Source organism: Drosophila navojoa, chromosome 4 (assembly GCF_054131105.1).
Source record: "Drosophila navojoa isolate 15081-1374.11 chromosome 4, UAZ_NAV_1.0, whole genome shotgun sequence".
Taxonomy (NCBI): Eukaryota; Metazoa; Arthropoda; class Insecta; order Diptera; family Drosophilidae; genus Drosophila; species Drosophila navojoa.
Window position 1 is genome coordinate 6,463,233 of NC_142892.1, and position 17,612 is coordinate 6,480,844.

Consider the following 17,612-nt stretch of genomic DNA (forward strand, 5'->3'; position numbering starts at 1 on the left):
AGTGCACGAGAGAGAGTCTTGGAAAAACCACCACCAGCCACAGCAGCAGCACCATCATTACCGCCACCACCAACAACAGCTCCCCCAACGCCCATTCGGGCATTTGGCGGCGCTCTGTTGCTATTTTGTTTACCTTCGTTGCGGGGGCGATCGACTGCAGTAGGCGTGGCACTCTACTGAATGCATGTGCTTGTGTGGTAAAACCCAAAAATTAAAAAAAACTGTAGCATAGTTTTGGGCTGCTTCATAAATTGAAATTGTGTCCCTATATGGATGGCTTATTAACTGCTCGTGAGCCTATAAATCTATATATTTGTATAGCGCGCCCACTTGATGGATTCGCTACACACACAATCACCATCAGACTCACACACACACACACACACACTGCAGCGTCACCCTCAGCACACGGAACATGCGCATTCGCTGCAAGCTCTCTGAGAGTCTGTTCGCTCGTCCACTCCACAGTTTTTTAATATACTTTATCAACATATCGCAGTCTCTGATAAAACAATCATCGTTTATGGTGCAACACGCTCAAAGCAAATGCCACACACAAGCACAAACACAAACACACACTCACGCCTAGCTCACAGCATGATTGAGATATTGTGCCTACCCCTCAGCGCTAGCCTGCGGGGGTGGTTCAACTCAACTCGAAACGCGTCAAGTCCTCTGACAATAGCCAAACTGGGTTAAATTCAAATGCAAAAAAAAAGAAGAAATTTATATATGTATATATAACCAGCCCACAAATATGGGTAATGATTTTTGAATAGCTCCCTGTGTCTAACCCACCGACTTGCCACACACCCACATGCGTATGCGTATGCGTAACCAGCGCTTAGCGTGCGGCTCGTTAAAGGCTGCCCAAAAAGTTTCATTTTATGGGGGGAGCAGCTAAATGTACGCAGGAAATGACAAGGCATAGTTTTCGCATTTCTTTTAAACTATAAACAAAACTAAAAACGCGAGCTAACAAAAAAATAAATAACCTAACAGCTTCAACTTGGTAGACTAAGATATACCCTGGCTACTCCCAAAGTAAAACCAATTGCATTTCTTTTATACAATAATTATATAAATAATTTTATTACTAATTTCGTCTAAAAAATATTTGTTATTATTTAAATTTTACAATTGCGTCAAAAATACAGTTATTTAAATTTTAAATGGATTATTATTCTTTTATAAATATCAGCAAAAATTGTCAGCTGCCTTTAGCACATTAAATATTTAAATAACCCTTCTCTCGAAATTCTTGTTTACAGGGTATTTACGTGGAGGCAAATCAAATATGCGCTTAACACGATATATTCAAATTTTCTGTGCGTTCGCTTGGTACCTATTTTATTTGAGTTTTTGTTCTGTTTTCTGTTTTTTATTTATTTTTATATGCCATATAATTTGGCTATATACTAAGCGTGTTTTCAATAACAATCGCTGCGCGGAGCTGTTTACTTGTCGCCCTTGCTGCTACTTGAGCTTTTGCGCTGACGGTGCTGTAGTAGTTCCTGATATTGTTCCATGGAACCATCCTCATGCTGCGAGGTAAATTGCTGCTCTTGTTGTTGCTGCTGCTGAGACGGTGACTTCTCATCGCTGGCGGACTTTGAATCGTTGCGCTTTTGTGCGCGATTCGATTTCTTAATTTTGTCACGCACGCGCTTGCCCAGCCGCGAGGCTGCTAGCACCTGACTGACCTTGGAGCTCTTCAGGTAGCGAGTGCGCCATGACTGTCAGGGAAATGAAATGAGTTTAGTTTAATGTAAAATATTGTTTATATATGTGTATACATTACCTCTGAGTTGGTATCTTGCAGCTTCTCGTGATCGTCGTCGCTGGTGTTTAGCAGTATTACATCGTTGTCTTCTTCATCCGGCTCGCCTACCTTCTCGGGCTCTTCAGTTTTGATTTTGACGGCTGCCTCGTCTTCTACAGTATTCAGTTCCTCAATCAATTCCAAATCGCCGCCTATGGATATGACATCATCGTTTTGATCTTCATCATCTGCAGCGGGCTGTTCGGCTGCCTCTTCTTCTTCTTTTACATTTGATTGTTCCACAGATTCAACGGACGCCTCTTCAGCTGTGTCTGCAATCTCTGATGTGGCTTCAGCTTTTTTTTCTTCCACTACTTCTGCTACTTCTTTAGGCGCTTCCGTCTCTGTTGCTTGCTTCTGCTCGATGGGAGCTGCTGGCTGCGTTTCAGCTTCGTTTTCGCTGTCCTCTCTCACCTCGCCCTCTTCGGGTTCGCTTTCCTCTGCCGGAGTTGGAGCTGGAGCTGGAGCAGCAGCAGCAGGTGTCTCTGGAGGCACAGCAGCGGTTGGTGCGGCTGTCGTTGCTGTCGCTGTTGTTGTTGATGTTGTTGCAACTGGCTTCTTTGCTGGTTGCTTGCTCTCGTCATCCGTGCTATCACTTATGAGCAGTGTCTCTGGCTCAGCTGGTATTGGTATTACATCTGGTGAGGCAGAGCGAGATTTGCTTTGCTCCAGTACCGGCACAGCCTTTGTCTCGGGTACCTTTGCGTTGCTAACGGCTTGCTTTTCCGGCGATTTAGTAGACGTACGATAATTGCGCTTTAGCTTAATCTTTTTCGTAGGAGCTGCATCTGGTTTTCCATTGGTGTTGCCATTGGCTTGAGCTTGATCTTGATTTTTAGCGGGCTTACTTGCTGTCGACTCGTTCGACCTTCGCTTGTGATGGCGTTTGTCCTTCTCCGACAGCTTCTTAGGCACTTCCTTCTCCTCATCATCATCATCATCCGATTTCACCTCGATCTTTGTTATCGGCTCCATGGCCAGCTGAGACCGAATAGCGCGCGCTCTCGCCTGCAGCTCAAGCAGCTCCAGCACACTGATCTGTCCATCCGCTGAGTGGAAGTGAGTTGTAGAAACATTATTGTAATATGATTTAGTTAGAGTAGGCAGTTATTGCCATTCAGTATTCACTTTATATTTTTTTTTTCAACTTACGTTCCTTATTTTCATTGATTTTATCGGCTCTTTTAGCGCTTGATTTCCGCAATTTGTTAGCTGCAAATTTCAAATTACGCAATAGCATTTAGTTAAAAATTAAAATTGACTGCACGCCATGGCTGCGACGACTGGTGATGTTGACAATATGAGCCTGACAGAGCAGGGAGAACAGGAACAGGCCGAGGGTGAGGCGGAACCCGAAAAGTTCACGGTACGACTAAATGGACAAAAGGATTTGGAACAAAGACTCCGCGAATTCAAGGCTGCCTGCGATGCCCACGAGAAACATGCACGAAAGCGCAAAAGGCGTCGCTATTATCACATGGGTCTGATGGCCAAGGTCGTCATGGAGACGACTCACGAGGAACTGCGTCGCATGCTCGAGCATGGCACCTATACATTTCACGTAGATATGGTTGCCTTCAAGCCGGACGAACTAGCCGCCATACTGGAGACCCTAAACATAGCCATATCCGCACATGCGGATGAGAGGGAACTGCGCACTGCGACGGGTCTGGCTGTTGAGATAAATGGTGATTGCTGTCGCATTGGTCGGTTGCGCAACAACTGCACCACAATGCTGGCACGCGGCTCAGTGGTGACGCTAACAACAGATCCAGCTTATCGTTATGCCGGCTTCCGAGAGATTGTCTACGTAATCAATTTACGCGCCTATCTCAGCTCAATAAGGCTAAATGATGTGCTGCTAATTGGACGCGAGGTTCGTTGTCGTGTGGTCAAAACATTGAACGAAGCGCTGGCCGTGTTGATCATCGATGCAGGTCTCTTATCCTCGTATGACTTTATTGAGCTACCTCGCCAATGCCATTCCCTGGCGCCCAGCGTATATCCAGAACTCTATCTGGCCGATCTGCAAGCGGCCGCAGCGCTCAAAGCCAGTTTTGTGGTGTTGCCCAAGATTCGATGTAAATCGTTCCTTCGCGCAGTTCGAGCAGCAATTATGACCGAGTTCGATATGCGACTGATTGGCTGCATTGACTTTGAGTATGTACGGAATAACATGCTCGATTTATTAGGCATCATCAAGCTACTGGACTATATTTGGATACCGGACATGTTTAGTGTAAACTGCTGTGTGTACAACTATATCATGGAGGATGCGCTGCCCATTGCGCAATGCCAGAAGAAACCGGTCATTGGCACAGTGCCGTTGGAGCGTTGCAACGACTTTAAACGGTTTGAGCTGCACGAGTTTCTCTGGAAAATTGATACGATACATATGCAGAAGAGTCCGTGGTGCAACAAGTATCCACTGATTGTTAAGAAACTGATGCCCATACGGGATTACCGTGTGGGTGTGGTACAAACACAGCAACAGGTGAAGAGCATATTGACCTCCTATCAGACAATTGTTAACTTCATCATACGTACGATTGCCACCATCGAGTGTCAAGCGATATTTGTGTATACCAAGTGCGAGAACGCGAGTGTTGCGCTTGCGCGCTCAGAAATCTATTGTCCAGTGTATATGATGATGCCACTAAATGATGACGATGATGAATTCGCCATCAAATGTAAATTCGACTTGGCCCGCGCATTACATCTGCGTCGAAACACGCATCCTATTGTCTATACACCCGATCTGAACGAATGCAACTATAGCCCCATTGAGTTTGGCGTTGATTTCATGCGGCGCAAGGGCTGCCTGGAGGTTGGCGACTTTGTGGTCACCTTGGAAGTGGGCAAGGAGGATGAGGAAAACGTTGTGCTAGGTGTCGGCGAGGATGTGTGCATACTGCGCGCTTTCTACGTGGCCCCAGTATTCAACTGCGAGAAATTCAAATATGGCACATAAGAGCTGCGAGTAGATTTAATCATGACGTGCAGTTGTACAGATACCTCTTCTGATGATCATTCAAAATTAAATGTATGTTATCTAGCCTTTAGGTGTTTAAAGAATGCGGGTTGGGCATAGATGAATACACTTGAACACTTACCACGACGCAGCTGACTGCCTTCAATATCGCTGTCCGATGATATCTCTTCCAGCGATATGTGCTCTGTAAGTACAGAGAATATAAAGGTATATGTATTGTGAGCATGCTGCTTGTACTTACCCTCCTTTTGCTCTACATCAGAATCATCGGAGCTCTCTGTGTCCGTGGGACAACGCGAGTTTTCGATTATCGACTTCAGTCGCTTAGTTGAAATGCAAAGCAGCTCATTTAGACAAAGTTCCTCGACTTCATCCAAGCTAGATTCCTGCAAGGAATATCGTTTATCACATACATACATATTACACATTTTATTCAGCTTACCTTTAAAAAGGCTGGTGCTAAATTCATAATTGTTTTTGGTTTCAGTGTAGCAAATATTTGTTTGACCAACTCAAGGCGATCATCGATGTAGTAAGAAATAGGATGAAGTGTTCGATCCTCCTCTGATTTTTCCTTCTTAATGTTTATTGGCTTGGGTATTTGATCACTTTTAATCTTTTTCTTCGAGCTGCTCATGTTGGTAATTTACAATTCAACCCAAATTAAAACCAAATAAGGTTTTTCGCTAAATTTTGTTAGACACCGAAAAACAAGAACAGCTGATTACTAGAGTTGTCGTACTTCTCGTTTAAATCGATAGTCTGTGCGGCAACAGCTGAGTGCACATCATTGCAGAATTGTGTTTTGGCAGTTTTGGCTTAAATTGTAAAGAAATTAAGTGTCGTTTAATTTTTTAGCTTAAATAAGAAAGTAAGTATATAGAAATAAGCTTTGCTGTTCAGCAAGTTATTTTTTTACGTTTATAATGAACGGCCGGTAACGACAAGTGGCTCGTGCTCGATTGCGAATTGGATAACAATAGGCATGTTTCTATGTAAATTATTTCGACTATGTGCAGAGATAAAACCAAGTCTGTAAAAACAATCAAATTGATCTCGTTTCTGTGGCGTGTATTATTAAAGGAAATTGATTCACTGTAAATAGTTTTAGATATAATATGGGCTCTCGTACGTTTATATTTGGTATATATTGGCTTAGTGTGCAATGGTCACACCGCTAGCCATATGTTCATTAACTATAGAAGAGAGAGACGTGAGAGTGTAAGCGTCGGTAAAAATAGTTTTCCGTTTCATAAAGCGGTTCGTACCGCTAATACAACAAGAACAAATTTAAAAATACATTAAAAATGTATGTGTGCAATAGCTGTGTAAATACAAAATAAATCTCAATATGTAATTATATGTGCGGAGTAAATACAAATGCAAAGCACTTTTCAATCATCTAAGCAAACGTACACACAAATGCAAAAACTGACGTTCGAGCAAAGCGAAAAAAAAATTACGCTACAAAGCAATTAAAATGAGCATTCCGCGCGGGGGCAATAGCGGCGGCGGCAGCACTTCGCTCGATTTAACCCCATTGCTCGATGCCAGCAACAACAGCGATGATAGCGATCAAGAAACGGGCGGCAAACCAAATGGAGGCGCCCAGCTGAATACCTCCTCCAGTGTTAGCTCCAAGGAACTGCGTAGTAGCCATCGGGATAGAGAGCGAGAGGAAGCGGATGCGGCAATATTTGTGAAGAAGGTTGGCAGCGCACTCTTCTATGGCATCGCCTCGTTTATGATCACCGTCGTCAATAAGACCGTCCTCACGTCTTATCGCTTTCCCTCGTTCCTCTTTCTGAGTCTGGGTCAGCTAACGGCCAGTATTATAGTGCTCGGAGTTGGCAAACGACTGAGGCTAGTCACGTATCCGCCCCTGCAGCGAAATACGTTTGCGAAGATCTTTCCACTGCCCTTGATCTTTGGCTTCAATATGATCTTCGGCCTTGGAGGCACTAAAGCGCTCAGCTTGCCCATGTTCGCTGCTTTGCGTCGCTTCTCCATCCTGATGACGATGCTGCTGGAGCTGAAGATACTTGGAGTAAGGCCGACGACGGCAGTACAAATTAGCGTTTATGCTATGATCGGTGGCGCTTTGATAGCCGCCTCCGACGATCTGTCATTCAATATGCAGGGCTACACGTACGTGATGATCACCAATGCGCTGACAGCCTCGAACGGCGTGTTTGTAAAAAAGAAACTGGACACCTCGGAGATCGGAAAATACGGATTGATGTTCTACAATTCGCTGTTCATGTTTGTGCCTGCCTTGTTGCTCAACTATGTGACGGGCGATCTCCAAAAGGCCATCGATTTCGCCAGCTGGAACGATCCGGCATTTGTTGTGCAATTTCTCCTCAGCTGTGTGATGGGCTTTATCTTATCACACAGCACAATTCTGTGCACCCAGTTTAACTCTGCGCTAACAACGACAATTGTCGGTTGCCTTAAGAACATCTGTGTCACCTATTTGGGCATGTTCATTGGAGGAGATTACGTATTCTCGTGGCTCAACTGCATTGGCATCAACATCAGCGTAATGGCAAGCCTTCTCTATACGTACGTCACATTCCGACGGAAGCAGGCTCCCGATAAGCAAGCCCACTTGCCCAGCTCTCGAGGAGAGAGCGTCTAGTCGAAGATTAATCAGTGAGAGAGCCTGCTGCCAAAGCCATAAAAACTTCATGTAGAGCGTCGAGCAACGACTAGATTAAGAGAACAACTAAACACTATAAAGAAGCACACATTGTATACAGCAAAACTATAAAATGTACATATGTAGTTATGGATTTAAATATTATATATACTTGAGCATATATGTATATGCATATTTGTAAGCACTTATGTTATTTAAATGTCTTTGTAAATTGAATCACACTCGCGCAATTCATAATGTTAGTGTCATAAAAGAGCAACACAAACCATAATAGTTAATTGAATATATCTCAACAAAATATATAGATATACGTACATAAATGTATATCGATATTTGTGTGTGTTTTTACACCTACACCAAAAAGCAACAATTTGTTCTGTTTCGCTTACACTTAAGATAAGGTTGTTCATTGATAAGGCTTGAGACTCCGCAAATGCGATTGCTCTTACCTGTTTCTTAGTTAAATGTATTGTTCAATTATGAGAACAACTTCACCCATGTGCTACCTGTTCGAAAGACTCTTTACTGTCATGTCTTGAATTTATCATGTGCGACGTGTGCGCGATTTTAAATACATATATGAACTTTTTAAATTCGTTAGATGTTTTTGGCATTCTACAAAAATCTATACAGCAGTTTTATAAAATATATTATTTACGCATAAAACACTAGTGTCCCAAAATTTGCTTCAACTCAAATTTCCTCTTATCAAAAAGCAATTATTGATAAAAGCTATGTTTATTGCCTTAGAGCTTTAGGTGTGCCTTGTCAATCAGCCAATCAATCACTTCACATCTTTAAGCGTTACTTAACCCACTCTGCCTATCTCTTAGAGTTCAGAATAAAACGGAAATGCTTAGCCCCTATAATTTAGACAGCGCTCTGATAAAAATCCCATTTCTTATAATATTTGTTCATTTTGTCAGCTTCTTGTATTAAGCGCTTATCTCTGTGCCTGCAGTAATGCTTATCTTCCTTAAAGATGTATAAATAAACTTTATATATAGTTTTCTTTTTAATTGCGATTACTTCTAATTTATCTTAGAATTTGCACGTGTTTATTGTCCAAATTACTCATCAGAGATGGAGTGGGAAAAATAATAATAAAACATAAAAGTTAATAGGTACACGGGTCGAGTCAGGTTCAACGTATTTTCGAAGAGTCAATTGTGTTGATATAAACAAAGAGTGGAAGCGAAAAATGCAAACCGGTTTCCACATTTTAGTTCGTCTTTTTTTTGAGTCTTAAGCCGTTTGTGGGCCGGCAATGTTTACTTACGAATCTGTTCGGCTTGGTCTATAGACAAATCGCTTACGCAAAGGGGGTATACTACTGTGGAGGGGTAATTCATGGTCACGCTTAAGAGCCGAGTCACACATATATAATTAGTCAGTGAGTCGTTGGTGATGAGGTCAACAAGCTCGCGGCATCTATTGTTAACGTCACTTAACCATGTTTATCTACAGCAATGATGCAGCAGCTAAGGCGCATCTCACTGTCGCGCCTGCAGCGCAACGTGACCTTGAGCCTGTGGAGCAGATGCGGCTCGACGTCCACGGATGTTCCGCCAGAGGAGCTGGATGCCTTTGAGCGTGATTACTTTCAGCAACGCATTCAGATAACAACATTCCAAAGGCTGTTGCTGGGCGCCGGCTCATCCATTGCCTCATTGCTGAATCCGCACAGGTGGGCACAGCGTATACTTGGCTGTAAATGGGGCATACTAGGTACATAGTTATCTTTCGCAGACACGACATGATTGCCTGCCTGGGCGAGACAACGGGTGAGAATGCGCTGTTGAATATTTTGGATACTATGCAGGCGAGTGAGGAAGGGCGTCGAATCCTTGTCGAAAAGCCACGCATCAATACAAAAACAATTGATCTCAAGAGCTTGGAAGCGTTGCCATCAGACACGTTTGGTTTTGCCTATGCCAAGTTCTTGAAAGATAACGTAAGTATATTTTATATTTATTATATGATTCATTTAAAGCATATCCCATTTTTTACATATTTGTCAATATAGAACGTGACGCCCGATACGCGCATGGAAGTGCGCTTTCTGGAAGATCCTAAGTTGGCTTACATAATGACTCGTTATCGCGAATGTCACGATTTAGTTCATGCCGTGCTGGATATGCCGACGAATATGCTCTGTGAGGTGACTGTCAAATGGGTGGAAGCCCTGAACAACGGACTGCCCATGTGCTATGGAGCCGCAGTGTTTGGAGCGGTGCGGTTGCGACCCAGGTGAGTCGACCTTCTAGCGTTAATTAAAAACACAACATAAAACGACTGACTCATGGCTGAGTGTTTTTTAAAATTATTTTTTACCCACAGACAGCGTCGAGAGTACTTGAAGCGTTATTTGCCGTGGGCCATCGAAAATAGCAAGCAAATGAAGCCACTAATGCCGATTTACTGGGAGAAGCGATGGGAGCAAAAAACGAACGACTTGCGCGCCGAGTTAGGCATTAAGCCGTTCCAATAAAGTTTTTATTATTTAGTTTTGAAATTCGATAATTTTTTGTTTAGAAACGCGGGCATATCGGCCCCAATTCGGTCGTCGTCGATTATAGCGATCTTCGAAGAGAACTAGATGGCAACGCCAATTATTGTGTTTGCATCGCTGATGTGTTGTTAAAGTGCTAATGGCTAATTATTTATTAAAATTACAATATGGCTGAGAAATTTAATGGATTTAGCCACGATGAGATACTTAAAATAACTGGAATAAAAGACGGCAGAAAAAAGCTCAATGTAGAAGCAGGTAATTGTTGAGATTGGCAGAGAGTATTTCTCTCAGTTTTACGCGTGTGTGTGCGTGCGCTAAACAAAACAATTGTTGTTATACATACATAAACATGGGTATATGTGAATACATGAATATTTATAGCAAAGCAAGCGCTCAAAAGCCAGCCCGGTATTAGACGGATGCCGGATAAGCTCTTCCGGCAGGCAGATCAATTGCGAAAGCAACAGCCACAGAAGCCTCAACAAACTGTTGCTGCCAAGGCCAAATCAAGCTCAACCACGCCTACAGAACCGGAACCGAAAGAACCGCCCACTCCCACACTAGAAGAAGAATCACTAAACTTGGAACGTGGCTTATCTGATTCACTGGTCGAAGCGCTCTATTGTGGTTCCGTTAAAGCGCCAATGACAAACGGAAAATCTCAACCAGAATCTGGAGCTGCCACGTATGCCAGCGAAACGACGGATGATAGCTCAATACTAAAGGTAAGCAGCACAGACGATGACGCCAGCATCTTGCCCAGCACCAAAGACTCGACGGAAGAGCGGATCAGCACGGATTCCCCATTCAAAGGGATTTCGCTTAAAGACTTCGAGCAGCATCGTAAAATGATTCAGGAGCAGAACAAGCAAAAGAAAGAAATGCTGTACCAAGCAATCGAACAGCATACGCAAAAAACTGCCGCTGAATGCCGTAAAATTGAAGAGATACGTCACGAACTCTCAAAGCTGGAGAGCGATCTGGCCGTGGATGTTGCTCTACTGCGCAAACAGATTGACAACGCATGCATTCACTTCGCCAATGTTGAGTAAGTCATAAAAATATTTACAACCGATTCAACTCTAAAAACCTATTTATTATTTATCAACAGAAAACAGTATATACGAATCGAGGCTCAATTTCTAAAGGCAAAACTGGATCTTCACAATGCTTCAGAGAAAAAGGAACTGCTCACAGAGCATCTATGCACGGTTATAGCGCATAATGAGGATCGTAAGGCACAAAAGTTGACGGAGCTAATGCAAAAAGTGGGCCTGGCGCCAACGGATGATGAGCCAGCGCCTAAGAAATAATCGAATATAGCGAATTTGTATAAATTCAGTTTGAAGGGATATTAACTTGCATAGATCTTATGATTGATATTATCATGTGTATGTTTGCAAATATAATTGTATTAAGTTTTTTTAGTTTTAAGTATCAAGTGCAAATTGTAATAAATGTAATTCAAATTGGTATTTCCTGTTGTTTTTAACAAGCTGGCAACATCGGAATTGACATAACGCAGCCCTGGTAAAACAGCTGGCTTCCAATGGTTGGAAATGTGGAAATAACGCGTGCGAGTTTTAAAACATAAACAAGTCCTTAATTAATAAAATAAAAGATATCATTGAAAATGGCTGGACGTGGGCGTGGTGGAAAGACAGGATCGCTCACTGCCGAGCAGATGCAGGCGCTGGGCTGCATGGGCAAAGATATGCCGCAAGTGCAAACAGCTCCGCCTCCAACATTTCCACCGCTTCTCAACAAACCAATTTCCCTTGAGGTAAGTGAGAATCGCCCTTATAATAAATAATATAGAAAAATTGGTTTTCTTTTAGACCACTGCCTCACAGAATTATCAGTTACTGTGGAAAGAAGACTTTTTAAACCGCATGCGTGACTCCCCGTATTACATTATTTCGGCGAGCCAGGAGAAAGAACATATTAGTGTTAAGGACTGGCGAGAGGTAAGAGTTAATAAATCAATATCAACATCACTTATCTATTCATCTTTCAGAAAGCTATGGAGCGCCTTAAGCATAAGGCACAGCCCGAATTTAACTACAAAGCGATGCCAAGGGAACTAAATCTGAACAACCGCAAACGACGAGCAGCTGAGCCACGACCCAAGCTGCTGCTCAAAAAGACAAACATTGAGGATAGATTGAAACAGTTAGAGCAGAAGGAGCTCACAAGCGGTGGTGAAAACGAAAATGACGAAGCCAAGCAGGAAAGCGACTCGGATCATGACGACGACCAAGAAGATCCAGATGCAACGCTCGACGATGAAATGGACGAGGAGAACGACTATGCCAACGATTATTTCGATAATGGCGAAGCGTACAACGAAGAGGACGACAATTTGGACGATGGTCCCGTCTATTAAGCAAAAAATAAACATTGTTTGGGATTGTGATTTACTAATTCGCCACTTTAAGCTTATTCAACACATATTTATCAGAAATGTACGGGATTGGCGAAGATTTAATCCAAGCTGCTGGGTGGACTGTAGTTCAAATGAATCAAGCCGGAAGATTTAACCTGAAAAATGAGGAGTCTTAGTGTGGATAATTTGGATACCCGAAAAGTTACTCACAAATCCAATGGTGCCAGCCAGAATTAAAATTCCAGTTAAGAGGGTGGCATTGTACTTGGTGTTGTTACGGCTGTATTGCTCCTGCCAGTCACCAGCTGGGACAGGCAAATCGTCCATGGTGGAGTGCTTATGGTGTCCACCGTGGTAAGCGGCGCGGGACATGGCGCCAGCTGTAAAATAGAAGTCAGTAAAGAATCAAATTATACTCAATAAACATAAATCGCCATGACGCAGGAGCGACATATTATGTAATTTTTAAGGTTAGCAAAAGCAGCTCAAATCCAGTATACAAGACTTGTACTTACCATTCCTGAGCAGCAGACCCTGCTTGACAATGTGCTTAACCAACATGTTTGCTATAAAATTGGACAAAGTATATGTTTCTATTTTTCCAATATTTTTTTTCGCATTAAAACTACTCACCAAGAGTTACTTATGTATCGACCAGTGTGACTGTGTGCAAGCGTTGAAAAAATACTGAACAACGTTATGTTGGCTGCGCGCAACTTTGAGACTCACTTGAAGTTAGCTGCACATTGGCAGTGGCTCATCGAACAGCTGTTCTTGGCGGAGGCGTTCTTCAATTTGGAAACAATTATAGTTGAAAAAATTGCAAAGCAATTTTACGCTGCCCACATTCCGTAGCCATGCTGACAATCGGCACTTTGGCCAACATCAAGCACATACTGCAAAAAGAGCTGTTCAACAGTAGCGGCGAACGTCTGCTCTCAGTGGTGACGGTGACGAAGACTTTCAAAAAGAAAGACAAGCGGGCCTGCTACCTATGTGTGCTGACGACAGCGCCACCCGTACCGGTGGTTACGCTCTGCCTGGTGAAGCAATACGAGCAGCGGGATAGCGAGTATAAACGGAAACGGAGCTGGCAATTGGATGAAATCAAGTGGATCGATGGCCGCAATGAGCAATTCGAGACGCACGAGTTTGACATCCAACTGGAAAAGCTGTACAAATGGTACGCCCTAAATTTGCACGAGCGTCAGAATTTTCTGGCTGTGCTCAATCGCCAGATACAAAAGTATGTGCGTGGACCCCGTGCCGAGTTCCGTAATGTGCCTCAAGCTTGGCTATCGGAGAAATCGCCAGAGAAAATTGCGGCAGGTCGCGAAGGAAGAGCGGGCAATGTAACCCAGAAACCGACTAATTCGGACGATGAAGAGGACGAGGAGGAGGCGCAAGAGTTTACAGCTCTCACGGATAAGGAGGCCAACGAGCTGGGTAAATTGTTTTCCGAATGTGATTTTGCCATTAAGGATGCGGAGCAGTTCATCGAACAGCTGTCCAAGGAGCTGCACGATTTGGATGGTGTAAGTAAATTTCAATATGTTAGAACTAAGCTAATTATTCATATATCTACAGGCTAATATGCAAAGTGTGTTGGCCTCGGAGCAAAAGGTGCTCAAAATGATGGAGCACATAGACAATGCTATTACGGAGGCGGATAAGTTTGAAACACGTCTGGATACCTATGAGGATATTTTGGGTCATGTGAAGGAGACCATGGAGAAGATAGGCGGCAAGAATGCCATGATTGAAATTGCCAATAACAATAATATCAAATTAATGAAGGAGCTTAATAAAGTCATTGTGAGTATTACAATGTTACTTCTTGATATGTATTAACTCCCAATTTTGTTGTAGAGCCAACTGGACTTGCCGCATAGCCATCAGCAGGCGCTGGAGGATCCCGATTTAAAGACCGCAGCCGGACGTAAGGCAGCAATTGCTGCAGCGCAGTGTCTGCAACAGGCCATGAATAGCGATATAGATCCAGCGCTGCTACGCCTGGAAGCTGTACAGGATCAACGCAAACGCTTTGAGAAGTGGAAACAAAAGTTCTCAACTACAGTTAGTCGGTTCCTGAATAACCTCTTCATCCATCTTGGCAATGAAATTGGTGATATGCCGCTGACTACCACCGAGCTGGTACTCCCTAACCACTCGAATGTGCATCGCGAGCTGACGCCGTATACGGAGCTAATGCACTGGTCCAAGGCCATGGATCGCAAGACCTACGACGGACTGATGCGCGTCTATACGGCTTCGCTAAGCAAGATTTACGATCGTGATATCAGAAATTTCTTTAATCTAGTAATAATATTTTCATAAAGTTGGGCTGCTTCCCATAGTAAACTCTGATTCCTTTTCAGGCCAAGCTTCAAGTCTCGGACAAGCTGCGTAACTCTCGCGAAGATCTGGATATGTCCACTTCGTCACGTAAGTCTGCTGTCTCTACCATTCCGTATGGGACGCTGGGTATCAATCGTGATCAATGGGGTCCCGGCGTGGATAGTGCGGATCGTGTGCGTTTCGATGCCTTGTTGGAAAAAGTTCTGGCCGAACTAGAGCCCATTGCGCTGCAGGAGCAGTTGTTCTGTATCAATTTCTTTCAAATGGATGTGATAAGTCCTACAACGAAGAACACCCAAACGACGCTGGATATGGAAAAGGATAAGGGCGTGGATATGTCGCAGTCGTTCAACGCCTCTACCGCCTCGCCTACCAGCGCAAGTACTGACGCTGGTGGAGTGCCTCAGAAGCGCATCGATCGGCAGATCAATGAAGAAGTGCGCAAACTGATGATGGGACTCTTTAGTTGCCTGGAACCGGAGCTAGTTAGCTTCATACAAAGCTTTGAGCGTGTGGATAGTTTGTGAGTCACCTATATAACATAAGTATCTTTTATAGTAACACTTCTTTTCTTTTAGCTACTCTCTATATGTGTTGGTGCGTCTAACGCAGCACGTCATGTCCGCCCAGGACACACATTCCTTTTTGAGCATGACCTTTGCCTCGGCATTGGTGCAGGTCAAGCGCAACTTTGATCGCTTTATGCAGCAGCAACTGCAGTCCATTAAGGAGGCTAAGCTTCCAAAACGATCAAAGGCCATTTTGCCCTATGTGGAGAACTTTGAGAACTTCGCACAGACGGCTGAGGGAATCTTTCGCAAGTCGGATCGTCGCACGGACATGGAGAAATGGTACCTGCAGTTGGTTAATGCCATATTCGAAGGGATCAGCATACATTCGCAGGAGCATCCAAAGACGCCGTCACAGGTGGTGCGCATGGAGAACTATCATCATATGTATTCACTGCTGGCTCAGCTTAAGGTTCCCGGCTTAGATGCCCTTAAGAAGGAGGCGAAGATACGTTACAATGATGCACTTAAAGCATACGTAACGCAATACTTTGGCAGGCCACTGGAGAAGCTGAACGTAAGTCTTGTAGAGTCCAGCCTTCACATATTTCTAAATCCTTTCCCAATTTCAGCAATTCTTCGAGGGTGTGCAGCAAAAGGTAGCGCAGGGCGTCAAAGAGACCGAAATAAGCTACCAAATGGCCTTCTCTAAGCAGGAGCTTCGCAAGGTGATCAGCCAATATCCAGCGCGTGAGGTGAAGAAGGGTCTGGAGAACCTCTATAAGAAGGTGGAGAAGCATCTGTGCGAGGAGGAGAATCTCCTTCAGGTGGTATGGCATGCCATGCAGGAAGAGTTCATAGCCCAGTACAATTATCTCGAAGAGCGCATACAGAAATGTTATGCGGGCGCCATGATCAATCTGGAGTTTAACATACAGGACATACTCGCCTTCTTCTCCGATATTGCGCGCTCCCACTGAGTGCGCGCTACATCGGAGATTTACTTTTAGGTGCAATAGTATTTAGAGCGATGTGTTTTTTAAGACAAAAATATACGCGCACATATTTAAACAGCTGATTACAGTTCAGAGCTCCGACAGAGAGATAAAGAGAAAGAGAGTTGTAGATTGAAGCTGCCCCAAGCGCGAGAGAGCATTTCTGCGTCAGCGAGAGCACTTCACGTAACAGTTGGTGTTGTTCTGAGACTAGCTTTTTCGCATCAGTCAATTTGCGCGCTTCGTTCCGTGCGGTTGGTTGGTCGTCGGTGTGTTCGTTTTGTTCGCTTCTCAGCTACTCTCGTGTCTGCGCTCGCTTGCGTGCGTGCGTGTGTGTGTGTGTGTGTGAGTTTGTATGCACGCGTGTATGATATGCAAATGATAATTGAAAAAGCCGCAGCGATCGCATATACTATATTGGCAGTAAACGGGGTGCATACATTTATTGCTCGACTGTGACTGGCTCAAAAAGTGCCCTACAGCTTTGGCCTACACACACTCGGCGTATCCTTAACGCTGTCGTCGCGGGCGGCGCAGGCGTTGCCTTTGCCTTTGCCTTTGGTCTCCGACTACCCAACTCCAAAGTAAGCGACCAGTTCGACAAGTTTTTTGTGTTGCCTTTGCATTTTTTATGCACACGCTTTTGTTTTTTTTTTCTTTTTTGGTGTTCCTGTTCTTTTTTATTTTTTGTTTGCATACAAATGCACGTAGGCAACTAAAGCAACAACAACAGCAACGAGCAGTCGTAGTAGAAAAGCAACAACAACAACTAAGTACGAGTATATCGTTTCCTTTCTCTCTGCCTCTACGTTATTCTTCGAGCTTCGTTTAGTTCTGGCGGTCATCAGTTACTGCTGTTGTTGTTATTGCTATTGCTCTTGTTGCTGTAGTAGCTGTATTTTAAATTTTGCTAAAAGCTGGCCACCTTGATAAGCCGCTGGCAGGTCCAACTTGCTGGCAACCTCAACCAAGTTCAATGCTGTTGCAATGCATTTTCAACTTCCGCTATGCGCCCGCGGGTCAATAAACATTAATTAGTTGCTTACCACGAACAAAAAAAGAACGTGCGCAAGATTTGGACATGACTTAACTGTGTGTGTTTGTGTGTTACAAAGTAAGGCAGACAAATAAAAGCTTTAAGGTTAAGTGTCATAAAAATGCATTGCGCCTAAAAACAAAACAGATATCATATACCAGCACTGTAGGGGAAACTATTAAATTATAAAAGAAACAATTTATTTAAATTAATAAATGTGAAAATATAAACTCGCAGTTTATGGAGTATATTAAAAATATCATAAATAACTTAATTTATTTTAAATATCCCTTGGAATTACCTATTAAAATTTGCACTATTTGTTTACCTGAATAAG

The 17,612-nt window shown here is 43.5% G+C and overlaps 9 protein-coding genes across 9 annotated transcripts in view; 7 read left to right on the plus strand and 2 right to left on the minus strand.

Moving 5' to 3' along the window:
* Positions 1–1,059: 1,059 nt before the first annotated feature.
* On the minus strand, positions 1,060–5,467 carry LOC108651592 (uncharacterized). The gene is made up of 6 exons (XM_018101401.3): positions 5,257–5,467; positions 5,056–5,200; positions 4,936–4,998; positions 2,975–3,034; positions 1,802–2,871; positions 1,060–1,736 (listed from the first exon to the last, which is right to left on the minus strand). Exons 1-6 carry the CDS (start codon positions 5,449–5,451, stop codon positions 1,458–1,460), a joined length of 1,812 nt encoding a protein of 603 aa, XP_017956890.1. The 5' UTR covers positions 5,452–5,467; the 3' UTR covers positions 1,060–1,457.
* Positions 3,026–4,879, plus strand: LOC108651594 (uncharacterized). Its single transcript, XM_018101402.3, has one exon. The coding sequence runs from the start codon at positions 3,093–3,095 to the stop codon at positions 4,791–4,793; it is 1,701 nt and encodes a 566-aa protein (XP_017956891.1). The 5' UTR covers positions 3,026–3,092; the 3' UTR covers positions 4,794–4,879.
* A 102-nt stretch (positions 5,468–5,569) lies between the features above and the next one.
* Coq4 (Coenzyme Q4) lies at positions 5,570–9,991 on the plus strand. The gene is made up of 5 exons (XM_018101406.2): positions 5,570–5,685; positions 8,944–9,163; positions 9,226–9,430; positions 9,503–9,726; positions 9,817–9,991. The coding sequence occupies exons 2-5, from the start codon at positions 8,946–8,948 to the stop codon at positions 9,965–9,967; spliced, it is 798 nt and encodes a 265-aa protein (XP_017956895.1). The 5' UTR covers positions 5,570–5,685; positions 8,944–8,945; the 3' UTR covers positions 9,968–9,991.
* frc (UDP-sugar transporter UST74c fringe connection) lies at positions 5,972–7,747 on the plus strand. The gene has a single exon (XM_018101403.3). The coding sequence runs from the start codon at positions 6,295–6,297 to the stop codon at positions 7,453–7,455; it is 1,161 nt and encodes a 386-aa protein (XP_017956892.1). The 5' UTR covers positions 5,972–6,294; the 3' UTR covers positions 7,456–7,747.
* A 55-nt stretch (positions 9,992–10,046) lies between the features above and the next one.
* Positions 10,047–11,466, plus strand: Gorab (Golgin, RAB6 interacting). Its single transcript, XM_018101404.3, has 3 exons — positions 10,047–10,246; positions 10,373–11,039; positions 11,103–11,466. Exons 1-3 carry the CDS (start codon positions 10,156–10,158, stop codon positions 11,302–11,304), a joined length of 960 nt encoding a protein of 319 aa, XP_017956893.1. The 5' UTR covers positions 10,047–10,155; the 3' UTR covers positions 11,305–11,466.
* Positions 11,467–11,515: 49 nt separating this feature from the next.
* On the plus strand, positions 11,516–12,415 carry Polr3G (RNA polymerase III subunit G). Its single transcript, XM_018101407.2, has 3 exons — positions 11,516–11,774; positions 11,830–11,958; positions 12,009–12,415. The coding sequence occupies exons 1-3, from the start codon at positions 11,625–11,627 to the stop codon at positions 12,375–12,377; spliced, it is 648 nt and encodes a 215-aa protein (XP_017956896.1). The 5' UTR covers positions 11,516–11,624; the 3' UTR covers positions 12,378–12,415.
* COX7B (Cytochrome c oxidase subunit 7B) lies at positions 12,392–13,141 on the minus strand. The gene is made up of 4 exons (XM_018101408.3): positions 13,011–13,141; positions 12,893–12,943; positions 12,588–12,757; positions 12,392–12,532 (listed from the first exon to the last, which is right to left on the minus strand). The coding sequence occupies exons 2-4, from the start codon at positions 12,936–12,938 to the stop codon at positions 12,476–12,478; spliced, it is 273 nt and encodes a 90-aa protein (XP_017956897.1). The 5' UTR covers positions 12,939–12,943; positions 13,011–13,141; the 3' UTR covers positions 12,392–12,475.
* A 93-nt stretch (positions 13,142–13,234) lies between these two features.
* Sec3 (exocyst complex component Sec3) lies at positions 13,235–16,315 on the plus strand. Its single transcript, XM_018101399.3, has 6 exons — positions 13,235–13,912; positions 13,965–14,192; positions 14,247–14,696; positions 14,756–15,258; positions 15,314–15,821; positions 15,877–16,315. Exons 1-6 carry the CDS (start codon positions 13,235–13,237, stop codon positions 16,222–16,224), a joined length of 2,715 nt encoding a protein of 904 aa, XP_017956888.1. The 3' UTR covers positions 16,225–16,315.
* A 146-nt stretch (positions 16,316–16,461) lies between these two features.
* Positions 16,462–17,612, plus strand: part of blot (solute carrier family member bloated tubules) — a 29,303-nt gene continuing 28,152 nt past the window's right edge. Inside the window, exon 1 of the mRNA XM_018101397.3 lies at positions 16,462–16,823. The gene's annotated coding sequence lies outside the window, so the exon portion shown is untranslated. The remainder of the gene's footprint in view (positions 16,824–17,612) is intronic.